Genomic DNA, 17,627 nt, shown 5'->3' on the forward strand with positions numbered 1-17,627 from the left:
CCCGTGATTCGCTAAATGTGTGCAAGCCATCAAGAAAAACTGCAACCTAGGCTTAAAGAGCAATGTAAAATTTTAATTCACAAGTTTATATACAAAAAGGACAGCACAAACATAGAAAGATGGTAACAGTCATTTCAACATGCACAGTGATAAAACGCCGTTTTCGCCTTCGATTGCACTCCTCGCTAGAGGTCACCAACGCCCTCCGTTAAGGCACGAACAAAGACGGCCGAGTAAAACCACTGCTACAACGCCGCACCAAGAAAATTAGTTTATGTGGACAAATACATACTGTACTGTGCATAAATGCATCTCAAGTATTGTCAGAAAATGAAGATATAAAGACAGCTGTAAACAGCTTCTTTTTTTTTTTTTTTTAAAGAGAAAAAAACCCTGCCAGTTGGGATGATGTCGAGTACACAGCAGGACACTGCATGAATGGTTTGGTGAACCACGTGGTCCCATGTCAGCAAATTTTGTAACATATTTTACCATTTGCAATCAATTCTTACTCAAATTTAAAAAAAAAAAATACACATAAATTCTGCATGTGTAAATTGTGTCCCCAACTGTAAACCTATATCCTCTCAAAACAGCCCCGTGACTCACCGAAGGCTTCGTAAGAGACTGCAATTACATTTAAAAGGGGCGAAAAAACATACTGCAAATTACTGCATTCAAACGTTATTTAAAAAAAAAAAATCAAATGAAAAACAAAATATAAAGATGAGGTCTGTCAGTTTGCTGAAGTCATTCCCTCCTCCCGTCCCTCACAGAGGGATGAGGAGCAGGGCCGTCCAGGGACAACGCGAGGCAACGCCGCCACGTCGCGGACCCTAGTGTGATAAGGCTGACCGCTTCAAGTGCAAACATTGGTCATATAGACAACTGAATAAGTCCCAAAAATAGAAACAACATGAAGTGCTGTACAGCTGTTTTGACCGCGTGGGGAGTTTAGATACCACGTTACAAAACACCAAGGCTTCTCTCTCGCAGTCAGCAGTCTTCATATACGGTATAGTGGATGTAGCTGCCAGTCGTTTTGTTGATACACTTCGTCCGATGTGAAAACGAAATCCGAGCGTTGCTGACCAGCAAGACGACGACGGTCCAGTCTCACGACAGCAGGCTCAGAGGAGAGTTCTCCAGGATGTACTCTCCAACGCCGACAAAGTACATGACCTGCGCAATGCCGAACAGGGGGGCGATCACCAGCGCCCGGCAGCATGCTCCTTTCAGGAAAGCAGAAGGTCCCTCGTTCCGCATAATCTTACTGCAGGGACACAGAAATAGGGTGGAGACATAAATGAAAAGGTAAATAAATGTTGGGAATAAAGAGAAGATGAGGCAAATTAAAAACAAAAAATTGGGGTTAGTGTCTTTACCTCACACAGTCCACCACGCCACTGTACGTCTCCTCACTGGCCCCTTTGTTCAAAGACTGCAGTCTTGTCTTCACAACTGAAAAGAAGAAGAAAAAAAACTTGAGATCCCATTCACACTAACAATAAAGGTAAGATATGAACTGCGATACAGGTTATACAAATGCCTCACCATCACATGGGTTGACAGCCACTGCAGCAGTGGATCCAGCCACACAGCCAGAAAGGAAGGCCCAGTAAAAAGGGGACGACGCTTCCGGGCTGGGTTTTCCCAAGCGGTTCAGGTTGGCGAACAAGGGGAAGTAAATGATCGAGAAGGGAACGTCCCTGAAAAGGAATACAAGGACGCAAAGCAACAGAGGAATAAATAAAAGGTACAACCCAAAGAGTCACAGTTGAGGATAACAGCCTTCCTGCTCATCTATTTAGTTACCTCATGACCGTGGCACCAAGTCCCTTGTACAGACCCTGGATGCCGTGTGTGTGGAGGAGCTCCCTGGCGATCTGAGTGGCCGACACAGCTCTGGGCCCCGGGGCCACTGGAGCCACATTGTACGAACGGCTGAGCACTGCGTTGGTGGCTGCAAGTTTGGTGGGAGACATCATGCCGGGCTTTCTCTGCTGGGCTGCTGTAAAAAATCAAAAAAGTCAACAGACACCACATAAGTGACACTATTTGACAGGAGTGAGACTATTTGACATGAGGAGTGGTCTGACTACTGCTACTTTCGGCTGCTCCCATTTGGGGTTGCCACAGCGGATCATCTGTTTCCATCTCTTCCTGTCCCCTGCATGTCCTCCCTCACCACATCCATAAACCTCCTCTTTGGCCTTCCCCTTGTCCTCTTGCCTGGAAGCTCCATATTCAGCATCCTTCCCCCAATATACCCAGCATCTCTCCTCCACACATGTCCAAACCATCTCAAGCTTGCCTCTCTTGCTTTGTCTCCAAACCGTCGAACCTGAGCTGTCCCTTCCTAATACTGTCCTTTGTAAATTCCCAACAAAAATCTTAGCATCTTCAACTCTGCCACCTCCAGCTCCACCTCCTGTCTTTGTGTCAGTGCCACCATCTCCCAACCATACAACATAGTAGCTGGTCTCACAACCATCTTGTAAACCTTCCCTTTACCTCTTGCTGGTACCCTTCTGTTGCTCCTCACACTCCTGACACTCTTCTCCACCCACTCCACCCTGCCTGCATTCTCTTCTTCTGCTCTCTTCCACACTCTGTTACTTTGCCAAGTATTTAAACTCATCCACCTTTGTCACCTCTACTCCTTGCATTCCACTGTCCTCCCCCTCGTTCACACATATGCATTCAGTCTTGCTCTTACTTATTTTCATTCCTCTTCGCTCAAGTGCATACCTCCACCTCTCCAGGCTATCAACCTGCTCCCTATTTTCACTACAAATCACAATGTCAGCCACGAACATAGCCCGTGGAGACTCCTGCCTGATCTCGTCCGTCAACCCATCTTTCACCGTTGCAAACAAGGGCTCAGAAACGATCCTTGATGTAATCCCACCTCCACCTTGAACACATCTGTCATTCCTACTGCACACCTCACCACTGTCATACTGCCCTTATACATATACTGCGCCACTCTTCCATACTTCTCTGCCACTCCCGACTTCCTCATACAATACCACACCTCCTCTCTTGGCACCCTGTCGTATGCTTTCTCTAAATCCACAAAGACACAATGCAACTCTTTCTGGCCTTCTCTATACTTCTCAATCAACATTCTCAAAGCAAACATTGCATCTATAGTGCTCTTACGTGGCATGAAACCATACTGCTGCTCGCTAATCATCACCTCTCCTCTAAACCTAGTTTCGACTACTCTTTCCCATATCTTTATGGTGTGGCTGATCAACTTTATACCTCTGTACCTCTTACTACAGCTCTGCACATCCCCCTTACTCTTCAAAATCGGTACCAGTATACTCCTTCTCTCAGGCATCGTCTGACTTTCCAAGATTGTGTTAAACAATTTAGCTAAAAACTCCACTGCCATCTCCGCTCCACGAGTGACACTATTTGACATGAGGAGTGGTCTGACTATATCTAGAAATACCGTCAGCATTTTCTTACCCAGTCTGCCTGCATCCTGCAGCTGAATTTTGAGCATTTCCATGGGGGTTGTGATAACAACTTGGCACAGTCCTGCGCCACATCCCGACAGCATCTCTTTGAACACTGTCAACCCTTTCCTGTTTAGAGAAAACATGTCAGATAAAAACAATCACAAGGGAGGGGGGGGGGTTAGAAGAAAGAAAATAAAAATGTCAAAGTCAGCCTATCTTGCTTACCCATCTTTGGCAAGGTGATGTCGGAAAAAGTCATTGGCTGCCAGCTTGATTGCCTTCTCAGGGGTAACCAGGGTCAGATTAACAGCTGCGCCTGAGGACAAAACAATTCAAAATTAGCAATGCGCTCATGATCAGTCCTTGACACATCAGACAACACTCCACAAAATATTCCCCACCTCCATCATTTCATTATCAGAATGCAATTATTTCACTTAGTATGCAGCAAATCTAATGCACGCTACTGTACAAATACAACATATAAGACAGCCGATGAGCCAAAAGTAGCTTCAGACATTATGATAAAAGGGGATTGTTATTTTAACAAGGTGGATAGGATGAAATTGACATGGAAGATGAGAAACAAACAGATCATAGCAATGATAAGAAAATGGAAGATTAAGCTGAAAAGAGGGATGCAGAGTTTAGTCTTAAAGGAGCTCATTCTCTAAATCACAAACCCCACTTTGATGTGCACAACATTTAATAACAATGGAAATCTACATATCTCAAGGAAAGCTACAAGTCGATAAGTAGGTTAAATTAAGTGTGTTGGAAAAAGACATTTAGAAAGGAATGCCATATGAACAGAACTGAGAGATGTTAGTGAAAGACTAGCTGAATTCCAGGCTATGGACTGTCCACACAGATGTTTTGCAAATAAAGATTGATCTGTTGTGATCTGATTTGCCTTGATAATGGCAACCATAACATACATTAGAATCTTAATATATCGGTATGCATGGCAAGAACACCAGAAGTCTGAGGGCACAGTGCACGGTCGAGAAGTCAGATTTTACCAGTCAGACAATGGAGGGCCAGACACACAGAAACGTATTTGAACAGTTAAGAGAGAAATAAGGAGACAAAATACAGAACAAACAAAAGATACTGAAATTAAAAAATGTGCCTAGTTTTAAATAGAGCAATATTGTAAGAACCATTATATGATTTGCCTCCAGCGTGGCTGCGCCTTATCGGCTAGCCTTCAATATCCCAGGGGGACCCAAGTCTGTAATATGAAAAACACAGATGCAAACAAACAGCATTCCTCACACAAGTGGAGACCCAAACTAACGAGCCTCAATTTCTCTTCAAAGGACAATAAGCCTTGAGATTTTACACCTTTCCTGTTAATAATGAATAAATAAAGTAGGTGTCTCTGCAGTCTTACTGGCTGAACGTATGCTACATTGACATTGTACACATTGCACCTCAAAAGTTGCAAAACAAGTTTGCTGGACAACAACAACTTTGGCCAGTTCTTAGATCAGCATCTCATTGTTTTAAATCCAAAGTTATGCAAACTAGTCATTTCTAAGCAATGAAAGCTAGTCATGCATTGGAAATGGACTATATGCAGAAGATAGAACCTCTGCAACTTTGCTGGCTTTAGTTACCTGAGTTTAATCATATGACACCAGTGTGCAGGCTACCCATCTAAAAAAAAACTTCATATCCTCTTTTAAGTGACAGGGTTTGGATAGGGCAAATCTACTGGCCTTCGTTTTGTGAGGAAATTAAAATTAATCTTACCTCTATACATTCCAAAGTAACCCTCAGATCTAACAGTCTTGACAAGGCAGTCCATCCTGCAGGAAGTGAAAAAAAAGAATCAAAATGAATAATAATTAAAAAAAAAAAGATCACAAATGATGTCATCCTTTTCTAAGTTACACATGAAATTATACAACACAATGATGTCAAAGACCCTCCATTTTCAAGTATTTTTTAAATAGCTGCCAGGACCAAGGAACACTCAATACTCTTAAACATGTCTGCCCAGAGGTGGTCGAGAGCAGAAAAATGTTCCACTCTGAACTGCACATTCCAGTGTTGTGCGATCCGAGGGCAGGAATGGGACAAAGATGGCCTTGTTGTCACAGTCTACAAGTCAGGCATTTAACCTTCAGGCTTTCAGCTCACTGGGTCAGCATACACTTATCTTGTTTGAATGAGACCAAAAAACAAAAAAAAGAGAGAGAAAAAAAAAGGGTGCAACCATAACGCCCAGAAATCAGTCAGCAAGGGGCTGTGTTTGTCGTGGGACTTACATGCTTTTGTAGACCTGCTGACCTTGTCTCTGGTTCTGTAAACGTGTCTTAGCCAAATCAATTGGGAAGACACAAGTGACCCCAACAATGCCGGCGATCCCACCGTTGATCAGTTTGGCTGGGAGACTAGACAACGTGAGAGAGAATCGAAGTACATCAATGGAAGACGTAGCCTGCAGTTTTATACCACGTCTTTCAAAATATCAAACCAAGAGAACGGCATGGTGCTCTTAACAATCCAGGGAAGGATATCAATCCGATGAGGTGGGATCAGTTCGTCTGGATACAACGTTTATTGACAGATGCGTTTCATCATTCAACTTTCGTAAGTCTGACTGCAGGTATCCCCCCCACCACCACCACCACCACCTCTTATAACCTGCGTTATGAGACGTAATAAACGCTGCACCCAGATGAACCGATTCAACCTTCTTTGGTAGGGCGCTCCCCATATTTACTCGGGTACCTGAAAAGTGAGCGACGACGTTTTAATGAATGGAACCTGTTCTATTATCGCTACTCCGTAGGGCAATATGTAAATATAGCACTACTCCGTAGCTCATAGAACCTAGGTTCTCTACAGCAGTGGTTCTCAACCTTTTTGGGGTCCTGGACCCCCGGCGTATTTTTGATCTACCCTGAGGACCCCTCCACCTGATCTTGGGGGAGGGGGGTTGCAATTTGATAGAAACAGTAGAAACTGCATTTTAAATTGCATTATAGCATTTATTCACTCTTTGGGGCAAAAATAAGAGCTTTCAGTTGTAACTTAGATATAGTTAACAAAACAGAATTCTTATGCAGTAACTTTCAGGTATATGTAACAAAAAACAGAATATGTATTCAGTAACTTTCAGATATATGTAACAAAACAGAATATGTATTCAGTAACTTTCAGATATATGTAACAAAACAGAATATGTATTCAGTAACTTTCAGATATATGTAACAACAGCATTTTTATGCAGTAACTTTTAACAATGCAAACGGGAGCGAGATCTCTTATTAAAATACAATAAATTACACTTGTGAAACAGATGTAATTAGAGAAAAAAGTCCTGTAACCCTTTACAGTTTAGGTAGATAAAGGTCTCAGTCACATTTGAGTGAAATAATCCTATTTCTATAAATGTCATAGGATCTTTTTTTTTAAGATATTTTATTTTCACGGACCCCTTGCAATTACACCACGGACCACTAGGGGGTCCGCGGACCCCCGGTTGAGAAACGCTGCTCTAAAGAACCAGGAGTTTTACTGAATAAGGAAACCCGTTTACCTGATCTGCTGCTGAGACATGTTGGCTTCTAACGTTACGTGGGGGCCAAGTTGAGAAGGGAGCAGTTGATAAAACTTGGCGAGTAGAGCAAAGTCTTCTTCCAGTCCTGCAACAAGGGAGAATGGTTTCGGTTAGCTCGCTTCATAGATTAGAGCGCTTTATATATTAGTCAGCCTCTCTAGCTTCGGTCCGCCCGCCCTCCCTTATCTAACCGCAAGCCCACAGAGCTGAGCGAGGACCGCCGCCGTGACGTATCGCTTCCTACGGTGGCGGAGAAGGCCCAATACACAGGCCAACTCAAAACGCGCTGCGGAACAGTAAAGGGAGTCGCCATGTTGTCGGCGGAACGTTTCCCCGTTCCACGCACGTTTTCCAGCGCGTTGGGTAAAATTGATCGACCCGTGAAAGCCAACCTGGATGACAACAAACCTGTTGATAATAGAAACCAGATCAGCGTTTCTCAACCCAGTCCTGAAGGACCCCCCCCCCATCCTGCAGATTTTCATTGTAACTCTGCGTAGGCAGCCCCGCTTGTACTTACTCGACCAATCATCTCGCAGCACTCTTATTATGCAAGGTGTGCAACGTCTGACAAAAGTCATTGCTGATTGGTTGAATAACCACAAACAGGTACCTGTTCAGGGTTGCAAAGAAAATATGCAGGATAGGGGTTCCCTGAGGACTGGGTTGGGAAACACTGAACTAGGTTGATTTTTCAATAACTGGTACATTTACGAGTACCACCGCCAGCCCGATGTCGACTGCTGCTACCAAAACTGATGGTTTCAAATGAGGGAGCACAGTACACGTGGGAAATATTTATTGTCGACAGTTATGTTACAGTAAGAGTTGAACAAAAACAGTTGTTACGAGACTGTGTGAGACAGAGATGGAGAGGTGGCTTATGTCCCTTTGGTAGTGCCTGAGCAGAGCACTGTGCAGTTTATAGACTTCTGTAGTAATGATCACAGCCTCTGCCTTTACACCATATCCGTTTCTGAACGTTAAGCCATCTGATGGTTTCACTTTAACCAGTGAGAGTGGTGCTGAGTCTGACTTGGGCCGTTTCATTTTATTACACTTGTTAGACAAACAAAATGCTTGTGGTGGTGTAAGGCCTTCGTGCGATGAAGGAAAGGACTCCCTTGGATTTGTCTAGCTGAGGTTCGGTGTTTTTATTCTGGGATTCCAATGCTAAGTAGCTGTTAAAGTTTCATGTTCTCCCTCTGATGAATGAAGGGACCGCCTCAGTATTTCTTGTTGAGCTTTGATTACTCCACTTAGGGCTTCCAATGCTGGAAAGTCATTACAGTTGCATATCATTGCTCTCAGGACCTCCAACTCCTCTTCAGTGTTCTTCCTCATCTCAATAATGGCCGCTGCAGGATTACTCATGTTCTGGAATAGACAAATACAGTCAGTACAAATAAATCACCTCACAGCGTGTATGAGCGTACGAAACAGGAAGCACCCAAAACATGCGAGTCTCATTTTAATATGTTGTACATTATATAAACATGACTACTCTTAAACAATTCTTATACGCACATTACAAAACTACTCATACCTCTTTACTTGGTGCTGTGTAGCTGGCATCAACCAGACATATGGAATTTCCCGATGTTTTCATATCGTCCTTTTGCCATTGTTCTGGATGTACAAGAAGCAAGGTGTCCTGATATTGCCTGTCGTCCACTTCTACGTTCTCTCCATCTTCAGGGGCATGGAAGGTAGAAGCCGGCTGTCCTAACACTTTAAGGTAAATTTCTTCAGTTTGCTGCCCCAGGGGTGTCAAGGAGGAAGTACTGGTTTCAGACCTTCTCTTCCTGTGTGGCCTGAAAGATAAGTTAGACTCATTTGCCTTCCAATCCTCCGATTTTCCGCACACATTTTTCGGATCCATCTTTGTAAGTCGCTGTCTAACTTTAGCCTTGTAAATGTGGTTCTTGATGTCCGCAACTCGTGGGTAATATGCCCTGTTCATCTCATCTGGTGCGGTGACATCAACCATCTTTGTTTTGACATAGTGCCTCAACGTGGCCTGCATCTCCACAGCATCCGTCATTCCTTCTGCTACCAGCTGATAAATCCACTCGACTATCTGTGGATGTATAGTCTGGGCCATTCCCGATAGTCCTCCCAAAGAGTGTTTGCTGTGTGCACATTTCAGAGGTAAATCAATGTAATACCTGTTCTCTACCCGCACTTCTTTTGCCGTGTTTAAGTCATGCATCAGTCTTTCCCTCTCATTAGTTTGCTCAACTTTGATCATCTTCTTAGAGGTTACAGTGTAGTCGGGAAACAGGCATATCTGCCACACAGTAATCTTTGCCTCACACCCCTTCTTTCGTGTGTCCTGCATATAAAGTTTCTTTCTTGCTTTGATTTCCTCAGGAGATGGTTGATAATCATGGTCTGTGGCTTGCCCAGGATTCAGTACCGGAACTGGAGGGCTCAACACCTTGCCCTTTTTCCCTGCATCTTTGCGTGGGCCAAACTGACATTCCAGGATCTTCTTTCCACCATGAGTGAATGGCATTCCACCACTATTTACCTTAGGGGAGCTGTATGTGTCAAAATGAAGCGAGCGGGTGCTAAACTTGTGATTACCCCTGAGAGGGTCAAATGAGAGAGGGGAAGAAGTTCTGACTGTAAATGTTGTGGAGGTTTCTCGTCTGTAGAGCTCCAAAATGTTGTTCACGGCACTCTCGCTTGTCACATATCCATGCATGTATTTTTCATCGCTGCGGTAGTCCTTAAGCAAAGTGTCCCACTTCACAGCACTGCCGGCGTTCTGCCCAGATGTGTTCATTCTGAAAAGAGAGCGGTTTCCCATGAACAGTTATCAAATCCAATGTTAAGCCCCGTCAAAACTTGAAATTTTGGAGTAAATACGAGCAAATAGCTTCATCCGCAATCTTTATTACTTCTTCCAAAAACATTAAACTACTATCCAAATATTCTCAATCTACAAAAAAATCTGAGTCCAACAATATCAGATGTCTGCACACCAAACAGCTCTCAGCGCCCTTTTTTCGGCACAACTCTTAAAATTTCAACCAAAGACTGCATGGGTTAATGTGCAATTTAACGCCTCATGCCATCCTTATCAAATCATCCTCCCTGTGCCTGCTTCACTTGGTCTGAAAGAAACAGTCGTGCCCATTTCATAGGTGCATAACTGTTGGGATGTACAGTCGTCAGATCTACTGAAAAGTTTAAACACGTTGCTAACGTCAAAATGGTGCAAGGGGGGCCAACTTTAACTGGGCTTGCATTAGATTAGCAGTGGGGAAAACAGTCATGCCTTGCAACAAAAACGTAGCTGGGAACTTTAATGCAATTTAACAGACAGTCATGCTGCAGAACAGATCACATTACTCACCTGCGGTTTTTCTGCTGCCCCGCATGCACGTCGCGGTAACCCTCCTTCGGCACCACTACGCTCCAGCAACGGTGCACGCGAACGGGGGGGCTACACAACGCTCACTCACCATCGATCAGCGATCGATCGATCGATCGATCGATCGGGCGGCGCATGTGACCCGGCGGTCCTCGCCGGCCACGTGGTTTCCGAGAAAATGTCTACGGAACCCCTCGGCAAACGGAACCGCGGTTGCAAAGTGAGGTATTTCCAAGGGTACGCCTAAAGGTGACGGGATCACCAAAACAAACACACCCTGGGGAAAAGTAAGTATTTCAACAAAATCCTTGGTTAACTGACAGTGTGATAAACTTGAAAATGAAAAGAAACTTACGTATCACTGGGGGGGGGGTGGTGGTGTGTTTCTTTTGGGTACGTGTTTCTTTTCGCGGCGAGTTTGCGCGTTCTCGGGCTTTCTCGGCCACCGTACCTTTCGGCTCAAGCGAGGCCGCGCGCATGCGCGTTCACGCTCGCACGCAGGAATTTCCCCCGGTGGGTGTTAAACCGACCTGCACGGCATGCCCACCCCCTAATTTGATAACCGAAAATGATGGGAGATCCGGCTGATTAAGGAATATATATTCCCTCTAACCCAAATCTATTATGTTGTTTAGCAGCGGAATTGAAAGATTTGTTTTTATATAAACGAAACGTAACACGGGGAATAAACGGCCCTTTATCCCCTAACCATCCCCCCACTCTAAAGACTTCGCCCGTTTCATCTGGTTACACTGTAGCACATTGACCATCCGTCTATCATCGCGTCTCACTCATATAAGCACGCAGAGTCCATGATGACGCAGCGCGCCCCTTTAAAAATAAACAAGACGCGCATGGATCCGAAAAGTAAACGATAAAAAGACAGACAGGGAAAAAAAAATAAAGAAAACAAACCTTAAAAAACTAAAAAGGGAGGGAAAAATCATACATAATAAAAATCATACGGATAAAAAATGGATTAAACTTAAACAAAGAATCCACAATTTATTATGAGCAGACTAACAAATTAGACTAAATAAATTACATTTATCTATGAGGTGTTACTATCTAAAAACTAGCCCAGTGCTCATGCTAAATCCATAATGTACAGCGGGATCTGCCACTCACCTATAGAGCGATCTCCTTCGATTTGCTATAAATTTGGCTTTGCACCAACAGCGACTCTGTATGGCTCCGGCGGTGGTCGATAGGCAGATTTATACGAGTGACTGGAAAATTCCATTCAATTTAGAAAATGGGAGGGGCTTAACTAAGTCGAGAAGAATGGTCCACTGACAACCAATCGCTGTTTCCTCGATTGGAGTACCGACGATTGATTGGCTCATTTTAAACTCCCCTCGTAGTGGTGCAAGTCCAAGTACGGGCATGAAACCGGAACTTATTTGTAATCAGGTACTGAGATGAGACCGTCTCAGGTCACAACACATTTAAAGGGGCTTTACATTAAAGGCAGCCATGTTCCATATTCTATTCTATTCTATTCCATTCTATCCTATTCTATTCTATTCGAGGTGACTTTGTGTGGTTTAGTGTAATTGTTTTATTGCTATTATTCAAACAAGTCACAAAAAGCCGTATTATATTACTTGGGGTTTCCCCACACAACCCAGCAAAGGCCTAATGAATTGCTGCTAACCATAACAATTAGTCATGTAGCTTAATATAAGCAGGTTCAGTATTAAAGAGGACATTAATGACAAATTGCCTTAGGGATTAATGTAGTGATAAGACTAAGTAGAAATCTAGCCGTTTTCAAGAGCATGCCAAAGCAGGGGTAAAAGCTATGATGAATCCGAAAAAAAAAAAGAAAAGGATATGACAAGGTGTCATAAAACGCACAAAACGCAGGGGTAGTTATTGTAAGTGATCAAGATAATCTTTGTAAAGTTGTAGAATCCATTAACTTTGTGTTTGTCAAGGGACGTGTGCGGTGACGAGACTCGTCGTAAATCTTGCTCCACCCTTGAAGTAGACATCCCTTAACGAGGAAGCACAAAGTCTAATAAACTGAGCAGAGGGTTGGGACGGTGTTTGTTGTGGGTTATCTGTGCAAACTACACGAAGCAGAGATACCTTCTGTTTGTTAAGGATCAAGAACATGTTGACACATGCAATATGCTGTTGCTACCCATTTGGTGAAGCATGGAACAATGGGAAAACTGGAAAACTGTGGAACAATGTGTGAAAGAAATTCTGAGCTAAACTGTACTTTTATCCTGGCAACGTGCAGCCTGGGAAGCTGGGGTTAGATGACACAAATCTACTTCAAGTATGTGATGCGTGCAAGAAGGGGTTATTGTATTCTAGAGTACTTCTAGAGTACCTGTGTATGAGTGCAGTTTTCCTCCGGCTTCCTGTGTGGGTATTAAAAGCAACTGGAGGTAAGCACCGAGTTATCTACCATTGCAAAGATGCTCCCTGGTGGTGAAACTAAACAATGAAATCGAGAGAGAACCCAAATGTGGGTCTAATGGTAAACCTGCTATGTGTGTACACTCTCTCTCTCCTCTTTTTTTGCCTTTTCTGGTTGGATAATGCGCACCAAAAACAAAACAATAGTGGAGTAGTGGTTTGTCTGAATGGAAGGGTGATAGGCATGTGCCCCACATAGTTGGTTCTCTTTTGAGTGCTGAGGGGAGCAAATTCCACCACATCCATTGCTTTATCCATTAGGGGTATTAGGGCTTTGGTTTTCAAAACACCACTAGGTTGGGAATTTCAGCCGGCCAAATTCAAGTCATTGTGTTGTGTTTTATGATCAGCTGGATGGTTTTTCGGAGTCAGATCGGGTCAGCCGTTGTCTTTCTATATATAATGTGGAGCTTCTATCCGAGTCCCTCGCCGCATCTTACAATGAAACGGAAAGCCACCGTTTCACGAGCTACCGCCATCATTGTGGCGATTTAGCAATATGGCACGTCACATGGTTTCATGGAGTTGCCATAAGCTCTGTTCTATTCTGTTCTACTCTATTCTATTCTATTCCCACACAAACAGGTCATCAAACAAACAGCTTCATTTGACATCTGCTGTCCAGTGTACCGGCGGGTTTTTGGGGGGTTTTTTTTGCATTCGTTGCTGATGGGTTATGACTATTAAATGAATGCTATATATGAATTAAATTCTTTCAGCATTTGCGCGTGTATTTACTTTTCCATTGGTGGCTCACCTCGCCTAAAGTTCACCCTTGAGTCAGCTTACGGCATTGGAGATACTAGCACATGACCCCCCCCCCCCACACACACACACACACACCAATCATATGATAACAAAGCTATGGAAATGCTGTGATGTCAACTTGATACTGGAAATAGACGGGACCGCACACTGCGTGATGCGCCTACCACACATTCTCACACGTTACCCGCTCTGAGCTGCCGGCCCTATAAATACACTCCAGCTGTCTTTTTCTAAACCCCCCACCCACCCCACCCCCACCCCTTTGTCAATTTCGGACCTCCTGTGCCACACATATGGTTCCCCCGGGATGAGACAAAAGTGTTCAAAAACCAACAGTAGGGTGATCGGAAGGTCGCCGGTTCGATCCCCGGCTCCTCCCGAGGAGCGCGCCGAAGTGTCCTTGAGCAAGGCACCTGGCACCCCTACCTGCTCCTGATGAGCGGGTCGGTGCCTCGCATGACAAGCCTCTCTGCCATGTGACGGGGTGGCTGCGAGGCGCTTAGTGGGTGGTCGGCGGACTAGTAAAGCGCCGTTATGACGCGGCCCACTCACCACGCGGTGAACTCTCACTACTCACGTGTGTCGTAATAGACGGCGGTGTTGGTGGGGTCATGTTTTCCACCTATGTTTAGCCCCTCTTAGCGCGGGCGGGGTATCGCCAGCGTGACGGATAACTTCCGGCACGACTCCGTGACGAGTTTGGCAGCTCGGTGTCAGGGCCCCGTCGGTTGTTACGTAGTAAAAGGTGTTGGGTGTCTGTGAAGGGGGGGGGGGAGGCGCACTACGGCCCTAACTAAGCCAAGACCAGATTAGTCGGGGACTATTCTCGGACGCCAGCTCTGACTGTGCGGCGTGGAAGGCGTTTGTTTCAAAGGGCACCTAGTGACCGGAAGTTAAACGAAGAAGACGTAAATGCCCCTGCGGGTCACACACATGTGACCGGAAGTTAAACGAAGAAGACGTAAACGCCCCTGCGGGTCACACACATGTGACCGGAAGTTAAAAGAAGAAGACGTAAATTACCCTGTGGGGTCACACACATGTGACCGGAAGTTAAACGAAGAAGACGTAAATGCCCCTGTGGGTCACACACACATGTGACCGGAAGTTAAACGAAGAAGACGTAAATGCCTCTGTGGGTCACACACGTGACCGGAAGTTAAACGAAGAAGACGTAAATGTCCCTGTGGGTCACACACATGTGACCGGAAGTTAAACGAAGAAGACGTAAAGCAAACGAGCCAGTTGCGGCGCGTGCTGTTAACAGGGTTGTAAAGATGGAGGACAGATATCTGGGGTTAGCGGTTAGGGTTATAAAAAGCGGATTATACACCGGGTAACGATACAGACAATACTGGCGCGCCTTCACCCACGGCAAGCGGGAGGATGGCCTTTCTTCAAAACACGCTTTTATTATCTCTTTGGAACGAACAAACAACAACAACAACAACAACAAAGGGTGACAGTCCCAACAAACCTTTGCCCCTCCTGTTGTCAAAGCATCCAGTTGCCCTTAAGGAGGTACTACCATGGATTTCTTTTTTTTTGTAATCTAAGTTTTACTTTGCGTTATTATGAACCTGTCCCTTATGGGACAACACTTTCTTGATCCTTTTGACACAACAAACTTCAAAACCTTGTAATCTGAAAACTAGTTTGGGCGAAGGTCATGGTCTAAAAAGAAACCCTATACGTGACCTCTGAGGGTCACTCAGAGTGAAAGATCATGGGGTGGGACCAACCATCTGCCAATAATAGTAAGTGACTCCATCCATCCATCCATCCATCTGTAATTAAGTGGCTATCTGCAGCCATTACTGATTCATGACTTGATCTGGTCTTCAAAGTAATACATCTTTTATTGTAGCAATGGATTTATGGATTTTCGGTGACCTTGACGACATTGACTCAATTTCATCCACAATTTTAAGGGACCTTTTACTGTCGTTCGTCTGTCATCTGCCATTTTCCTTTGAGCCGATAGTTTTTCTGTCATGTGTCCCACAGAAAATAAACACACAAGCAAGCTGGATCAATCAACAATGCGCCGCCTCTGGGGTGTCGGTGACAGCAGCAGCAGTACCGGACTCAGAATGGGAGCGTGTCGTCATCCTGGTGAGGATACGGGTAGACGTGTCTCTGGGGCTTGGTACAGCTAGCTCTGTCCTTGATGGCCCTGTGGACACACTCATCGCTGTCGGTCTTGCAGGTGCTGCAATGGCAGCTGAGAGCCACGGGGTAACTGAAGGCTGGGTTGGCGTCCATAGGGCAACCGGGCAGTATGGCCGTGCGATACTCCACCTCGTCGTAGGTACAGCGCCTCTGGACAACGAAGCGTGGTCCTACTACAGCTTTTATGTTGCTGTCCTGGTCAAAACATACAAGCACAGGGTCAGCAAGTACAGCGGACGGTTGATGGAGAATATGTTAGGGGTTTCTATTTATGCAAATGAATGCACTTTAATCAAGGGGTGAGATAAAGTTTGACGTGTTCAGTGGAAACCGGCATGCACAACATTGGATCAGTTCGTATTAGTTCCCATATATGAGTGCCAATTTGCACCCTTTAGTCTAACAATATTTCCAAAGTGATGAAATATCAAATAAAGGAAGTGTTATATAGTCAACGGAAGCATGCAACTGCCCCCGTTTCCCCCACTGAAACAGACAGCGCTGCAGTGTTTGTAGCTTTGCTGCCATGTATAATACACAGTATGCATAGTAATTCTCATATTAGATTATGATTCACTGCATGAAAGCATCCCTTTGAATGCACAATTAATCTCTACAGATTGGTAAAAAAAAACTGGAGGCATGGAAAACTAAAGTACCTGCTACATGGGGAACCCAAAGGGGGTCTCCATTAGGAAAGGAGATTTTCCTCACTATCTATCTTGTGAATTTAATGGGAATTATTACCAAGAAACCCCCCCCCCTTTTCTCCTCAGCTGTACCTGGCTAATTACCCCACTCTTCCGAGCCGTCCTGGTCGCTGCTCCACCCCCCTCTGCCGATCCGGGGAGGGCTGCAGACTACCACAAGCCCCCTCCGACACATGTGGTCACCAGCCGCTTCTTTTCACCTGACAGTGAGGGGTTTCGCCAGGGGGACGTAGCGCGTGGGAGGATCACGCTACTCCCCCCAGTTCCCCCTCCCCCTCGAGCAGGTGCCCCGACCGACCGACCAGAGGAGGCGCTAGTGCAGCGACCAGGACACATACCTGCATCCAGCTTCCCACCCGCAGACACGGTGTAGGGACGCCCAACCAAGCCGGCGCTAACATGGGGATTCAAACTGGTGATCCCCATGTTGGTAGGCAACGGAATAGACCGCCACGCCACCCGGCCACCGTTACCAAGAAATCTTGCATGAAAAAAGAACACGCGCTCCGATTTAAAAATTGTACGTTGCCATGGTGTTTTGTCTAACCACAACAACCTCCAAAGCACGCCGTACATTTTATCTGACTTAGAAAAAAAAACTGTCATTTCTGTGACTTCTTTCCAGCGCTGGCGATCAATGATCTGTTTCGCTAATTCATATATAACCAAGGTACATACCCTCGAGTAGCAGAATCCCACGCAAATGGTCGTGTTGATCGCCACACAGTAGTCACACTCCGGCTTCTCCACATACAAGGTGTAGTCAGTGGGCGCACACATGGGAACAGCCGGACCGAACAGCGGAGGAAGGAGGCCGCAGATCACCAGTAAGACATGCATGTTAAGCGAGCCGCTTTTCCAATCAAACTCCGGACCTGCAACGCACAAAACGGTCAAAGAAAACAAACTGACAAACAGATCATGAAAACTTCAGACTGCATGACGTAGGATCATAAAAAGAAGAATCCCGACTCCCGCCGTTTTCCCGAGCATGTAAAAGTCACTCACCGGGGGAAATGTGGGCACCTGCAGGCCTGACGATGCTGTCTGAGCATCTCCACGCAGCGGCACCTCTTTATAAGACCGCCATAATCCACCTCCATCCCAAGTCCCCG

At 45.2% G+C, this 17,627-nt stretch overlaps 3 protein-coding genes across 4 annotated transcripts; all 3 read right to left on the reverse strand.

The window, feature by feature from the left end:
• Positions 1 to 57: 57 nt before the first annotated feature.
• On the reverse strand, positions 58 to 11,636 carry slc25a55a (solute carrier family 25 member 55a). Of its 2 annotated transcripts, none has more exons than XM_056298454.1 (10): positions 11,558 to 11,636; positions 7,027 to 7,132; positions 5,750 to 5,875; positions 5,232 to 5,287; positions 3,699 to 3,789; positions 3,481 to 3,599; positions 1,816 to 2,008; positions 1,555 to 1,709; positions 1,386 to 1,461; positions 58 to 1,273 (listed from the first exon to the last, which is right to left on the reverse strand). In XM_056298454.1, exons 2-10 carry the CDS (start codon positions 7,044 to 7,046, stop codon positions 1,117 to 1,119), a joined length of 993 nt encoding a protein of 330 aa, XP_056154429.1. In that variant the 5' UTR covers positions 7,047 to 7,132; positions 11,558 to 11,636; the 3' UTR covers positions 58 to 1,116. The 2 variants fall into 2 exon arrangements, with proteins under 2 accessions (XP_056154429.1, XP_056154420.1); XM_056298445.1 differs by having other exon boundaries at positions 1,816 to 2,011.
• On the reverse strand, positions 7,542 to 10,677 carry carf (calcium responsive transcription factor). The gene is made up of 3 exons (XM_056298432.1): positions 10,412 to 10,677; positions 8,594 to 9,839; positions 7,542 to 8,424 (listed from the first exon to the last, which is right to left on the reverse strand). Exons 2-3 carry the CDS (start codon positions 9,836 to 9,838, stop codon positions 8,221 to 8,223), a joined length of 1,449 nt encoding a protein of 482 aa, XP_056154407.1. The 5' UTR covers position 9,839; positions 10,412 to 10,677; the 3' UTR covers positions 7,542 to 8,220.
• A 3,991-nt stretch (positions 11,637 to 15,627) lies between the features above and the next one.
• tshba (thyroid stimulating hormone subunit beta a) lies at positions 15,628 to 17,627 on the reverse strand. The gene is made up of 3 exons (XM_056298466.1): positions 17,521 to 17,627; positions 17,191 to 17,387; positions 15,628 to 15,997 (listed from the first exon to the last, which is right to left on the reverse strand). Exons 2-3 carry the CDS (start codon positions 17,350 to 17,352, stop codon positions 15,719 to 15,721), a joined length of 441 nt encoding a protein of 146 aa, XP_056154441.1. The 5' UTR covers positions 17,353 to 17,387; positions 17,521 to 17,627; the 3' UTR covers positions 15,628 to 15,718.

The sequence above is a fragment of the Lampris incognitus genome, chromosome 2, assembly GCF_029633865.1.
Source record: "Lampris incognitus isolate fLamInc1 chromosome 2, fLamInc1.hap2, whole genome shotgun sequence".
NCBI lineage: Eukaryota > Metazoa > Chordata > Actinopteri > Lampriformes > Lampridae > Lampris > Lampris incognitus.